Source organism: Apodemus sylvaticus, chromosome 8, assembly GCF_947179515.1.
Source record: "Apodemus sylvaticus chromosome 8, mApoSyl1.1, whole genome shotgun sequence".
Taxonomy (NCBI): Eukaryota; Metazoa; Chordata; class Mammalia; order Rodentia; family Muridae; genus Apodemus; species Apodemus sylvaticus.
Genome location: NC_067479.1, coordinates 89,873,143 through 89,884,605, shown reverse-complemented (window position 1 = coordinate 89,884,605; position 11,463 = coordinate 89,873,143). Strand labels below are relative to the sequence as shown.

Here is an 11,463-nt window from a genome sequence, read left to right as displayed (position 1 = left end):
TAGCCCTGGCTATCCTGGAACTCACTCTGTAGACCAGGCTGGCCTCAAACTCAGAAATCCGCCTGCCTCTGCCTCCCAAGTGAATATAAGATCTTAATAGAAGACTGCTCATGCAGGCAGTAGTGGCTTAGGCCTTTAATTCCACCACTTACATCTCTGAGTCCTAGGCCAGCCTGGTATAAAGAATGAATTCTAGAATAGCCAGGGCTATATACAGAAACCCTGTCTCAATTTTTTTTTTAAATTAAAAACAATGAAGCTATTAACTGCAAGAATGCAAGCAGAGAAAAGATAGGTGAAGCTATGAAGATATAATCAAGGACTTTCTGAAATGGACTCTAAAAGTACAGGACAGAATAGCAAGAGTTGACAAGTCATTAAAGAAACACAAGCCAGACTGCATTTAGATTGCATCTCATCTCAGTCAGAGATGATCACGAACAAAAGAAGAGGAGCAAATGACTCAGCGGTTAAGAACATTGGCTCTGCTTCCACAGGTCCTGAGTTCAATTCCCAGCAACCACACAGTGTCTCACAACCATCTGTGATAGGGTCTGGTGCCCTCTTCTGGTGCAATGGTGGTGTTCTCATATGTATAAAATAAATAAATAAATCTTAAAAATAAATAAATAAATAAAAAGCCAGGTGTCGAAGCAGCTGTAATTCTAGTACTGGAGACCAGAGTCAGGAAGCTTCCTGGAGCTGCCTGGCCAGACAGTTTCTCAACCAGCAAGCTCCAGGTTCAGCAAGAGACCCTGTCTCACAAAATAAGATGGATGGGCTGGGGAGATGGCTCAGTGGTTAAGAGCAAATACTTTTCTTCCAGAGAACTTGAATTTGTTTCCAACATCCCTGTTAGGTGGCTCACAATTCTATATTGAGATCATCTAAAACCCCAGGCCTCCACAGGCACCTGTCCTCATGGGACCATAACCACCACCACCCAGACCCATATACATACATACATACATACATACATACATACATACATACATACATAAAATATAAATCTTTTGAAAAATAGAGAACAATTTCTCTATTTGGAGGTAAAGGAAGGCACTGGACCTTGACCTCTGACCTCCATTCCCACCCCACCCCCACTACATACACAATAGAATCGTGGTTAGCATAGGGTAAGGAAAGGGAAAATGGGGGGTTACAGTGTTCAATAGTGTTCAGTAGGGGGCCAAGCATGTGCTGAAGTCTTAACAGCAAAGGCGCTGTACCTACAGATAAGATCTTCAAATATGCAGTCAGGGTTAAGAGAGCACATATGTGTAGGACTCCTAAAAAGTCGAGAAGAGATGCTAGATGTAACACTGCACAGAGCAGGCTGGAGAGGTGGCTCAGCAGTTAAGAGCACTGGCTGCTCTTCCAGGGGTCCTGAGTTCAATTCCCAGCAACCACATGGTGGCTCACAATGTCTGTAATGGCATCCGATGCCCTCTTCTAGTGTGTCTGAAGACAGTGACAATATACTCACATAAAAATTACATGAGACACCGGGCAGTGGTGGCGCACGCCTTTAATCCCAGCACTTGGGAGGCAGAGGCAGGCGGATCTGGTCTACAGAGTGAGTTCTAGGACAGCCAGGGCTATACAGAGAAACCGTGTCTCAAAACACCAAAAAATTACATGAGACTGAGAATTCAGAAAGCCCCAAGCAATGAAGAGCCCTGAGAACCGCAAGCACCCGCTGACTGGGCTTGTGCCCTCTATAGCTGTGAAAGTCTACATTTTCTGCACGTTGGGGCATTCCATCTGTGGCATTGATAGGGTTATTCAAATGACTCAAATGACTATGAAGTTTCATACCAGTCAGGACTAAGCATCTAGTCAGAGCTACTGTACCACAGGCTGAGTGACTGTTACGCTGGTAACCAGTAAGTATTAGTGCCTTTTAACTCACTGTGACCAAAACATCTACCAGAAGCAACTTGACAGAAGACTGTTTATTTAGATTCTTTTCAGAATGTTCTAGTCCACTATCACAGGAGAGGCATGGTGACTGAGTCTGTCTACACATCAGGAACATGTGGTGCATGCTGTTCACATGGTGGATATAATTTTCAAGGTACCACCCTGGCCTATGGTCTGCCAGTCAGGACCCGCCGAAAAGCCTCCACAGATTCAAAGAGCGCCATTGAGAGACAAGATTTCAAAACATGAACTTGTGAGAGACACTTTAAAACATAGCATGGTAAATAAAACTGTAAATTTTTTAAAAAGAATAATTAAAATTAAAACCAAGATGGACATGGAGAGATACATTTGTAGTGCTGACTATTTAGGAGGCTGAGGCAGGAGATTGACTTAAGCACAGGAGCTTAAGACCAGCCTTAATAACTGCAAGATCAGATCTCAAGAATAAATTAAGACTAAAAATAACTGTTCCCTTTGTGTGCATATTCATTTGAACTTGTTCTGTAATTCTGCACACCTATTCTTAAATATATCCACTGATTTCATGCCCAAGGGCAGGTTCTCCTGAATCTGCATCACTGATGTGCTTCTCCCCATGTGAAGAACCTGAAACTCTCCTGAGAAGCTCTCCAAGCCATGCATAGAGATCCACTTGGGGACCTGGATGGCAAAAGAAGAGCTCCTTTCCTAAAAAAAAAAAAAAAAATCCGTGCTAAAGAGGAATTAACGGAAAAGGCTTGAGGCACAAACCTACTGCTGTGGAGTTTGGTCTGCTTGATCAGATACATTGGTGAGCTGCCGAAACTGCTCCTGCCACGGATGCAGCTCGGCTTTCTCAGACCAGTAGTCTCTGTCAGGCATCCATTCAGCAAGCATGGATTGGAACCACTCGTCCCAGTGTTGGAGAAAGGTGGACTCTCTTTGGTCCAGTTTCCAGAAGTGTTGATTAATAGCTGGAACCGGAGTAGAACCTTCTATGGGCATTACAGCCAAACAACTGTTCTCACTGGGATTACATCCTCGGTTTTGGGTTAAGAGCGGTACAGAAGGCTGGGTATGGAAGCTCTCTTCTCCTGGAGTTTTTACCGGTGATAAGCGACCAATAAACGACGAAGGATTTTGATCATCGCCCCTTGGCTGTACAACCTGGATGGGCTGTAGTGTGGTCCTTGGTAACTGCTTCTCGCGGCCCTTAGAGAGATCCAAAGGACTATTTGGTGTGTGGGGTGGAGAAAGAGGCAGTGTAACTGAACAGCTGCTTGTGTGAGCTTTGGAAGGATCCAGTTGACCAGCAGTCTTCTGGGCGGGGCACTGGCTGCGCTGGGGCGGATGAGGCTTTGCCCGAGTGCTCTGTTTTGGGTCTGGGTGCCGGGCTCTCCGGTTCTGAAACCATATCTAAAACACACATACACAAAGAGAGTCCTGAACAGCAGAAGTGATTCCACCTGTCTCTTAGGTTTGCTAAACGGAAACAAACATAAGGGGACCTTCAAATGTAGGTTCTTGAAACTTCAATTCCTCCCATTAGAGCCCACATGCCACATCTCTACCACCTCCCAATAACCCACTTGGGTTTTGAACAGATTTTTTGCAGTGATTAGCTCAGAGCTCTTCTGATCGAAGGAGCTCTGGGAACATCTCGCCTCACCTCGCCAACACACCTGGAGATGAGTCTGACTAATCTGTGTTTCTCAGTCTAAGTTCACAATCAAGATTAAGTAAGGCATGGCACATGGTCATGGGTAAAATAATACTGCAGTTGGAAAGGTAGAAGAGTTAGACTCCACCCATCTGATACCCAGTACTGATGGAGAAATCAAATTCTCAAAGGGTGAATTTCTGCTCGCCAAGAGGCTCTTAAGAATGTGGAGCTCCCAGAGGGCACGGAGGCACAATGACTGATCCAAAGATTGGGTTATCTAAGGATGCCTCTGAAGAACTCGTATCCATCTCCACAATACACACAGAACAGGGACTCTCAAACTGTGCAGGCTTCAGTCTAGATTTCTTAGCCAACAGCGAGGGCTAGGTAAGCAGCCGCCCCATGGCCAGAGGCATCTGGATGCCAGCTCACATCCTAACACAGAGAACAACACCCTCACCCTCCAGGGCTCACTTTACAGTATTTCCAAGGACTATGTTCTGGAAACAAGAGTGGCTTTCACACTTTCAGCTAACTGCTATTTCTATTTCCTATGGTTCTGCAGGTCTGATGAGACTGTTTCTCCAGACTGTTGCTGGCAACACCAAGTGTCTGCATCCCATGCCTAGAGCAGAGAGACAACCTCAAATAGCCTGCCTTTGTCCAGCGACAGCTCAGGAGAAAAGCAGCTTCCAGTAAGGACACATAAGCTACCGGAGACAGTGTGCACATGTACTTACGTGAATTCTGGATTCTGGGATGCCTGTTTGTTGAGCTAGTTTTTCCCTGGTAATGATCCCAGGGAATCGATTCTTCTCGAAAGCTTCAATTAGAATATCAATCTGGAACTTTGTGAAATGCGTTCTGCTCCTTCTAGCTTCTTTAACTAATTCAACATAAGCACACAACAGGGTTTGCAAGTCAGTTTTTACATTCAAACTTGAAAAAAAAAACAATTTTGAATGAACTTTGTTCATAAAAGCAATGGCTTGATGAAACCCCAGAGGTGACAAGACATGGCCTTAATAAGAAACAATGAGCCAGGTAGTAGAGGTGCACTCCTTTAATCATAGCACTTGGGAGGCAGAGGATTTCTGAGTTTTAGGATGACCTTGACCTCTGTCTTGATCAACTGGCTTGCAGCTCCCAAAGTAGGGATTATAGGTACCACACCCAGTGAGATAATGTCTATATCTCTAACCCTGGGAAGCCCAAAGAGTATGCTATCTTTGGTCCTAGTCTGAGCTTCCTCTATAGACTATTTCTCCACAACGTGCAGTTGCTTATGCTCCCAAAGAAATCTATGGAGAAGCTAGGTTTGAACTTGTGAATTTTACCTGTAGGTTGATCCTGTCCCTGCTCTTGGCTTTCTTCAGAGCTATATGCAAACTCTTTTTGCTTCCGTATCTTCCTGTGCTTTTGAAACCAAGTCTATGTGGAGAGAGAAAATGAAAAGAGGGGTTACACAGGAAGTGTATGCAGTTCCGTTTAGATCACTCCAGACATCAGCCAAACAAACTGATCAGGCACCTGCCCTGGAGACCATGTCCAGAACAGGAAGATATCAGTCTTTTGTTTCTACTGTTATGTTTATTCAAAATACCAACAAGAATCTCTATGCTCATTCTCCCTCTTGCTCCCCCAACCCCCTCACACACACACACACACACACACACACACACACACACACACACAAAATACTTGTTAAGGAGATAAAGTATCCACTGTTCATTTCTAGGCCCATCTTCTTAGCAAATATCATTTCATAATGTACAATACACACAGACTTAATCTTTGAAAATCATTTCCTAAATAGGAAGGCAGATTTGACAACAGAAAAAAAAAAAAAAGACTATTCAGCTAACACTAACTTCTGCTTATGCTTATATTATTTCATTTCAGGGGAAACCAGATATAAGAAGACTCCCATGAATGTGAACATCTAGTTGTAAGGCTTATCCCGGGCTGAAGCGATGGCCCAACAGTTAGAGGTACAAGCGCCTAATGTTCTTCCAGAGGAGTTCTTTCAGAGTTCCATTCCCAGCACCCGTGTCAGGGGCTCACAACTGTATGTAACTCCAGCTTCAGGGGATCTGACACCTCTGGCCTCTTTCCACACTTGTACTCACATGAACACATGAAAACACACACACACACACACACACACTTAAAAGGTAATAAAAATAAGTTTTAAAAACTATATTCACTACTATAATTAAAATTATTTGCTGTGTGGGTATTTGTTTTATTTTGCTTTTAATTATTTCTGGGTATTTTATTTGGACAACCTCTACAGAATAATTCATTCTAGCATTCTCAACCTTAAAGACAATCATTATCAGTCAAGTTGCTAGGCATAGGCCTTACAATCTTAAATCACCAAGTCCAAGCTTTGTTCTCAAAGGCTCTTCATGTTTTCTAGATTTGATATTCAAAATAAGTTTTCAAATTGCAGCCTTATGAACAGCTGGAAGCTTCCAGCTAATGAGTACATAGACAGGTCCTCAGAAGCCACCAGCATCCTGCGTGACTCTGAACTTTTCCATCACCTCAACTCTCTTGGGTACCCAGGCACCAGGTGTGCCTACACGGAACAATTTCATTAGTTCAAGTCTCTTGGGCATCCAGTCTCCAGGTGTGTCCACGCAGAACAATTTTGTTAGCGTTATTTGTGTAGATCGTCTCCCATATCTGGACAGTTTATCAGGACATACAAAAATAGTCTTCTCCCCAAAATTTCGGAAGACTAAAGTCAGTATAGCAAATCACTGGAGTTCATTTTCTCACCTCTAAAGGTTTAAAGGTTTATCTTCAGTAAATTAAATACCAAATCCTTGTGATATGACTGTATATAACACCTCTAGTCAATCTTTGATTATCAAGTCTGTAACCCTGAGCATGTGAGTACTAGGACAGTCCAAAAACCAAACCAAAGCCATGCCTGTGTACAGGCAAACACCTCTCATCAAACTTGTCAGGTTATAAAGAAGGAAAACGTGGGGGAGGGGAAGAGAAAAGGGTTGAAGAAAAGAGGAAGGAAGAAAAGAGGAAGAGAGAGAGAGCTGCAGTCACACCTGTGATCCCAGAACTCCAGAGGCAGAGGCAGGCTCTGACCAGCTTAATCTACAGTAAGATTGCATCTCAAAACCAAACCAGAACATGGTTGGCATACACCTTTAATCCTGGCACTCAGGAGGCAGAGGTAGGAGGTCTCTGAGTAAAAGGCCAGCCTGCTCTACAAAGAGAGTTCCAGGATAGCCAGGGCTACACAGAGCAAAAAAAAGAAAAAAGATGAAATTAAGAAGGAAAACTGAAAAAAGATGTTCCGAGGGAATGGGGAGAAAAATAAGAGAAGGGAATTCAGAGAGGACATATGAAACTGTCGCAGAGTAAAGTTAAAAAGTATTAACAAATAAAGGAGAAAAAAAGGACTAGCTTACAAACCAGCAGTTTTTATAAGATCTTGACTCCCCTATTTTCTCCCAGGTATATGGCAACTTTATTCCTTAGGCGCTAACAAGGAAGGGCTCTACATTACTCTGCTGATGACATAATTTCTTAAGTTCTGTAATTCTCAAGATAATGACTTTATTACCTCCTATGGGGGAACCATGTGCTGGCTGTCCCTTTCCCTCTGTGCAGACTTACCACCCACATTTCCTTCCATAAGACATAAGCACATCTTCTGGTTTATCTTTCCATTGCATATGGAATGAGCTTAGCAAGATATAGCACGCGTATGAGAATGCCCAGAACTTCGCCTAGCTTTGCTCTTTAACTTGACTCAGAGAGAGAAAGAGGCCTTATACTTACCATAATTTGAGATTCAGAGATGCCGAGTTCCTTAGCCAGACGTGCCCTGGTAGCTAGATCAGGATTGGGATCCTTTTCAAAGCGCACACGGAGAGTGTCCTTCTGACTCTGGTTTAGAATGATCCGCCTTCTCCGGGCTTCTTTCTCCAGTAGGCCTAGCAAAGAGAAGACAGACAGAGAGGTAAGAAGGATCTCGTTCCTGACATGAGCTCCTGCTCCTCTGCTCCGTGCAGAAAGCCCAGACATACAATGATGACTATGTATTTTCACTTAGAGTCTTAAGTCATGATAATAAGAACATGCATAAGCATAAACATGCATTATAGACTAAACACAAGAAATGACAGAAGCAGGCGGGCAGCAGTGGGAAACGCCTTTAATCCCAGCATTTGGGAAGCAGAGGCAGGTGGATTTCTGAGTTCAAGGTGAGTCTGGTCTACAGAGTGAGTTCCAGGACAGTCAGGGCTACACAGAGAAACCCTGTCTCGGAAAAAAACAAACAAACAAACCAAAAACCAAACTAAAACAAAACAAATGACAGAACCTCCACAATAATAGATACAGAAAAGGAAACAAGAAATGTGCAAATTAATGAAACAAGCACATATTTTATATAAAAGTTGAACATTGGAATGAAACATTTTCATAAAATTAAAAATTAGGTGTTTCATTCTCTCTTCATCCAAAGTGTCCACTTTTTTTTATTGGATATATATATATATATATATATATATATATATATATATATATATATATATATTTGTTTTTTTGTTTTGTTTTTTCAAGACAGGGTTTTCTGTGTAGCCCTGGCTGTCTTGGAACTCACTCTGTAGACCAAGCTGGCCTTGAACTCAGCCTGCACCTGTCGCCCGGTCGCCGGTCGCCCCGCCGGTCGCCGGTCGCTCGCCGACTGGATATTTTATTTACATTCCAAATGTTATTCCCTTTCCTGGTTTCTGACCCTCTTCCAAGAAATCCCCATCCCATCCTCCCTCCTCCTACTTCTATAAAGGTGTTCCTCCAATCACCCACTCCCACCTTCCCGGCCTCGATTCCCCTACTCTGAGGCATCTATCGAGCCTTCATAGGACCAAGGACCTCTCCTCCCATTGATGCCTGACACGACCATCCTCTGCTACATATGCAGCTGGAGCCATGTGTACTCCTTGGTTGATGGCTTAGCCCTGGGAGACCCTGTAAAGTGTCCGTCCATTTTTAATACTCTAAGTATTAGTCTCTTTTGTAAGACCGCTGTCACAGTCAACTGTAAGTTACAAGAATTCCATCTACTTGTCACTCAAACTGTCACCCAGAACCAGCTCTCAGACAACGTAATGATCATGTGTGACGTAAAAGTTCTGAGGTTTAAGGAAACAAAGGAGAGAGGACCTTGGCACTGCCACAGGACCAAGCAGGGAGGGAGACTTACCAGTAGCACAGTTCAGATCCATGCTGCAGCCACCTGGATCCCAAGAGGCCCAAGGAAGCTGTTCACAGAGACACAGGATGGAGGAAAGCCCAGGGTGGCCTGCCCTTATCTTAAATACCTGTTGGTTGTTTAATCCCTCATTAAATATGCAACAGCTCTGTGGCAAATCTTGATAGTCAACTTGATTGGATTAAGAGGTTCCTGGGAGATTAGTGAAACCCGCCTCTGTGTGTGTCTGTGTTTCTGGGGTGTTTCCAGAGAAGATTAGATCATAAGAGAGTTGAGCTAATCACTGGTTTAACCCTTTGACGGCCTGAAGTTTAAAAGACTCTTGACGGAAGATGAACTGGGGGTGCTGGGAGTCAGGTGGGGCAGATGGGTTGCCGGCTGTGTGGCTTTCAAGCTTTCAAGGACAGAGCTCTCGCGCTCGCTCTCTCTCTCTCTCTCTCTCTCTCTCTCTCTCTCTCTCTCTCTCTTTCTCTCTCTCTCTCTCTCCCCCCCCCTATATTTCCAAGAAAACTGAGCCTCAGACTCACTGTCATGATATTCTGCCTGACCTCGGGCCCACAGCAATGGACCCCCGTGGTCACTGGTAGAGCTCTGAACTAGTGAGCAAGATGGATTCTTCTTCCCTTAAGCTGGGAGCACTCCCTTAAGCTCTGGGGCACTTGTTAGAGCACTGTAAAATTTGACTAACACAGCCACCTAGGAGGAATCTGAAGTCATTTTACCACAAAGGAGAAGTTGAATTTGGAAGAGAGTGCAGATTCTTCTGAGTAATTTTGCATCCATCCTAACACCTCTCTGTATATGGTTTTATTTCTGAGCTCTCTAGATTGTACCTGCATGTTATTTTTATATTCATCATCACCATCTTCCTCCTCCTCTTCATTGTTTGCTGTGCTTAGGATGGAACCCAGTCACAGACAGACTGGGTAAGGAAGCGTTCTATCACTGAGCTGCAATCTGGGGCCTCCTACTCTTTTTAGGTTGTTTAATTTCCTAATTACCTTGACTTGGCCATATTCTGTAATATATCAGGAGTCTCACCTTGTTTCCTAGTTTTCAACTTTTTCTCATCTTCTGCCAGAACACATTTCTGTTTTTTGTTCTGCCCTTACTGGTCTGATTGTATACCCAAGAAGCCAATCTAAGCTCTGTAGGATACTGACTCAATCTCCGTGTAGGTGTGCCATGAATGGACTTGGCAGATGTGATTAAAAAGAAAACTAGGTGACTTTAAGTAAAGCAGACTGTCCAGTATGGGTGGGACTGACCTAGGAAGTAGGAAGGGAAACTAGTAAAGCTAAAGAAGGTCACCTGGGGAAGGTCACCTGGAGAAAGCCACCAATGAGAGCCAGCAGCACTGTGGCTCTGGCCTGGTTCCAGACTGCTCCCCTCTCCTTTTCTAGTTGGTCCTGCTGCTGTGCATGTACATATGTGTGTGCATTATATGCATGTGCCCATGAGCATGCTTATATGCAGAATATGAATACTCTGCCATTACCTTCTCTACCCCACTCTCTTCTAATACGAGGCATATTAATAACAATTAACTTCAGAGGCCAGTGAGCTGGCTGAGCAGGTAAAGGTGCTTGTGGCCAAGTCGTGACTATCTGAGTTCAACTCCTGAACACCCTATAGGAGAGGCAACTCCCACAAGGTGTCCTCTAACATCACATACGTCATGGAATGAACGTGCCCCACCACCATACACACGCAAATACCTGAATGAGTGAAAGAATAAATAACAACTTTATGTAACCACATTCAACATATGATAAGAAAAGAATGAACATTCAGAGCCTTGTCCTTCTGAGTAAATGAGTTCAGGGGAGAGTTATAGAAAGTCAGATAGAAGTATGCTCTTGCTATTGTTTTTATACGAATCTATGAATAGCTCAGAAGAGACATAGGTGAACTGGAGAGATGGCTCCGCGGTTAAGAGCACTAACTGTTCTTCCAGAGATCCTGAGTTCAATTCCCAGCAACCATATGGTGGCTCACAACCATCTATAATGGGATCTGATGCCTTCTTCTGGTGTGTCTGAAGACAGCCACAGTATACTCACATAAAAAAAAAAAAAAATACATACATCTTAAAATAAAAAAAAAAAGAAGAGGCACAGTTATGCCAAGTTCGCATGGCTATTGTGCCTCTGTTGAAAACAACAGTTGATTTAAAACTGCTAGTGAGAAGTAATTGCAGTTGAATCTGCTGCTAAAGAAGAAAAAGACATGGGCTGGAGAGATGGCTTCAGCAGCGGTTAAGAGCACTGACTGTTCTTCCAAAGGTTCTGAGTTCAAATCCCAGCAACCACATGGTGCCTCACAACCATCTGTAATGAGATCTGACGCGTTCTTCTGGGGTATCTAAAGACAGCTGCAGTGTATTTACATATAATAAATAAATAAATCTTTAAAAAAGAAGAAAAACAGTTGGTGCTTCAGTAAGGCTAATAGGCTCAGGATATTTGAGACACAAACTTACGTTTCTGGCTGTGATAAACTACCCTGATGCAAGCAATTTAAGAAAGGAAGAGTTCATGTTGGCTCACAGTTCCAGGGCACAGTCCACCATGCCCGGTTGTCAAGGTATCAGGAGCCTGAAGCAGCTGGTCATACTGTTTCCGACGTCAGGAGGAAGACAGCCAAG

General features: G+C 43.6%; 1 protein-coding gene across 1 annotated transcript; it reads right to left on the bottom strand.

Annotated features, from left to right (window-relative positions):
- Nucleotides 1–1,995: 1,995 nt before the first annotated feature.
- LOC127690799 (double homeobox protein B-like) lies at nucleotides 1,996–8,829 on the bottom strand. Its single transcript, XM_052190308.1, has 5 exons — nucleotides 8,808–8,829; nucleotides 7,379–7,533; nucleotides 4,903–4,996; nucleotides 4,306–4,451; nucleotides 1,996–3,318 (listed from the first exon to the last, which is right to left on the bottom strand). Exons 1-5 carry the CDS (start codon nucleotides 8,827–8,829, stop codon nucleotides 2,674–2,676), a joined length of 1,062 nt encoding a protein of 353 aa, XP_052046268.1. The 3' UTR covers nucleotides 1,996–2,673.
- Nucleotides 8,830–11,463: the final 2,634 nt, after the last annotated feature.

What these genes read in the sequence shown, in the direction of transcription:
- LOC127690799 (XM_052190308.1), bottom strand. Translation starts at nt 8,829, where the DNA reads ATGGATCTGAACTGTGCTACTG. An exon ending in TCTCTGAATCTCAAATTATG is followed by an intron (nt 4,997 to 7,378) that starts GTAAGTATAAGG and finishes CTCTCCACATAG; the next exon opens with ACTTGGTTTCAAAAGCACAG. An exon ending in TCCCAGAATCCAGAATTCAC is followed by an intron (nt 3,319 to 4,305) that starts GTAAGTACATGT and finishes TGTGTGTTTTAG; the next exon opens with ATATGGTTTCAGAACCGGAG.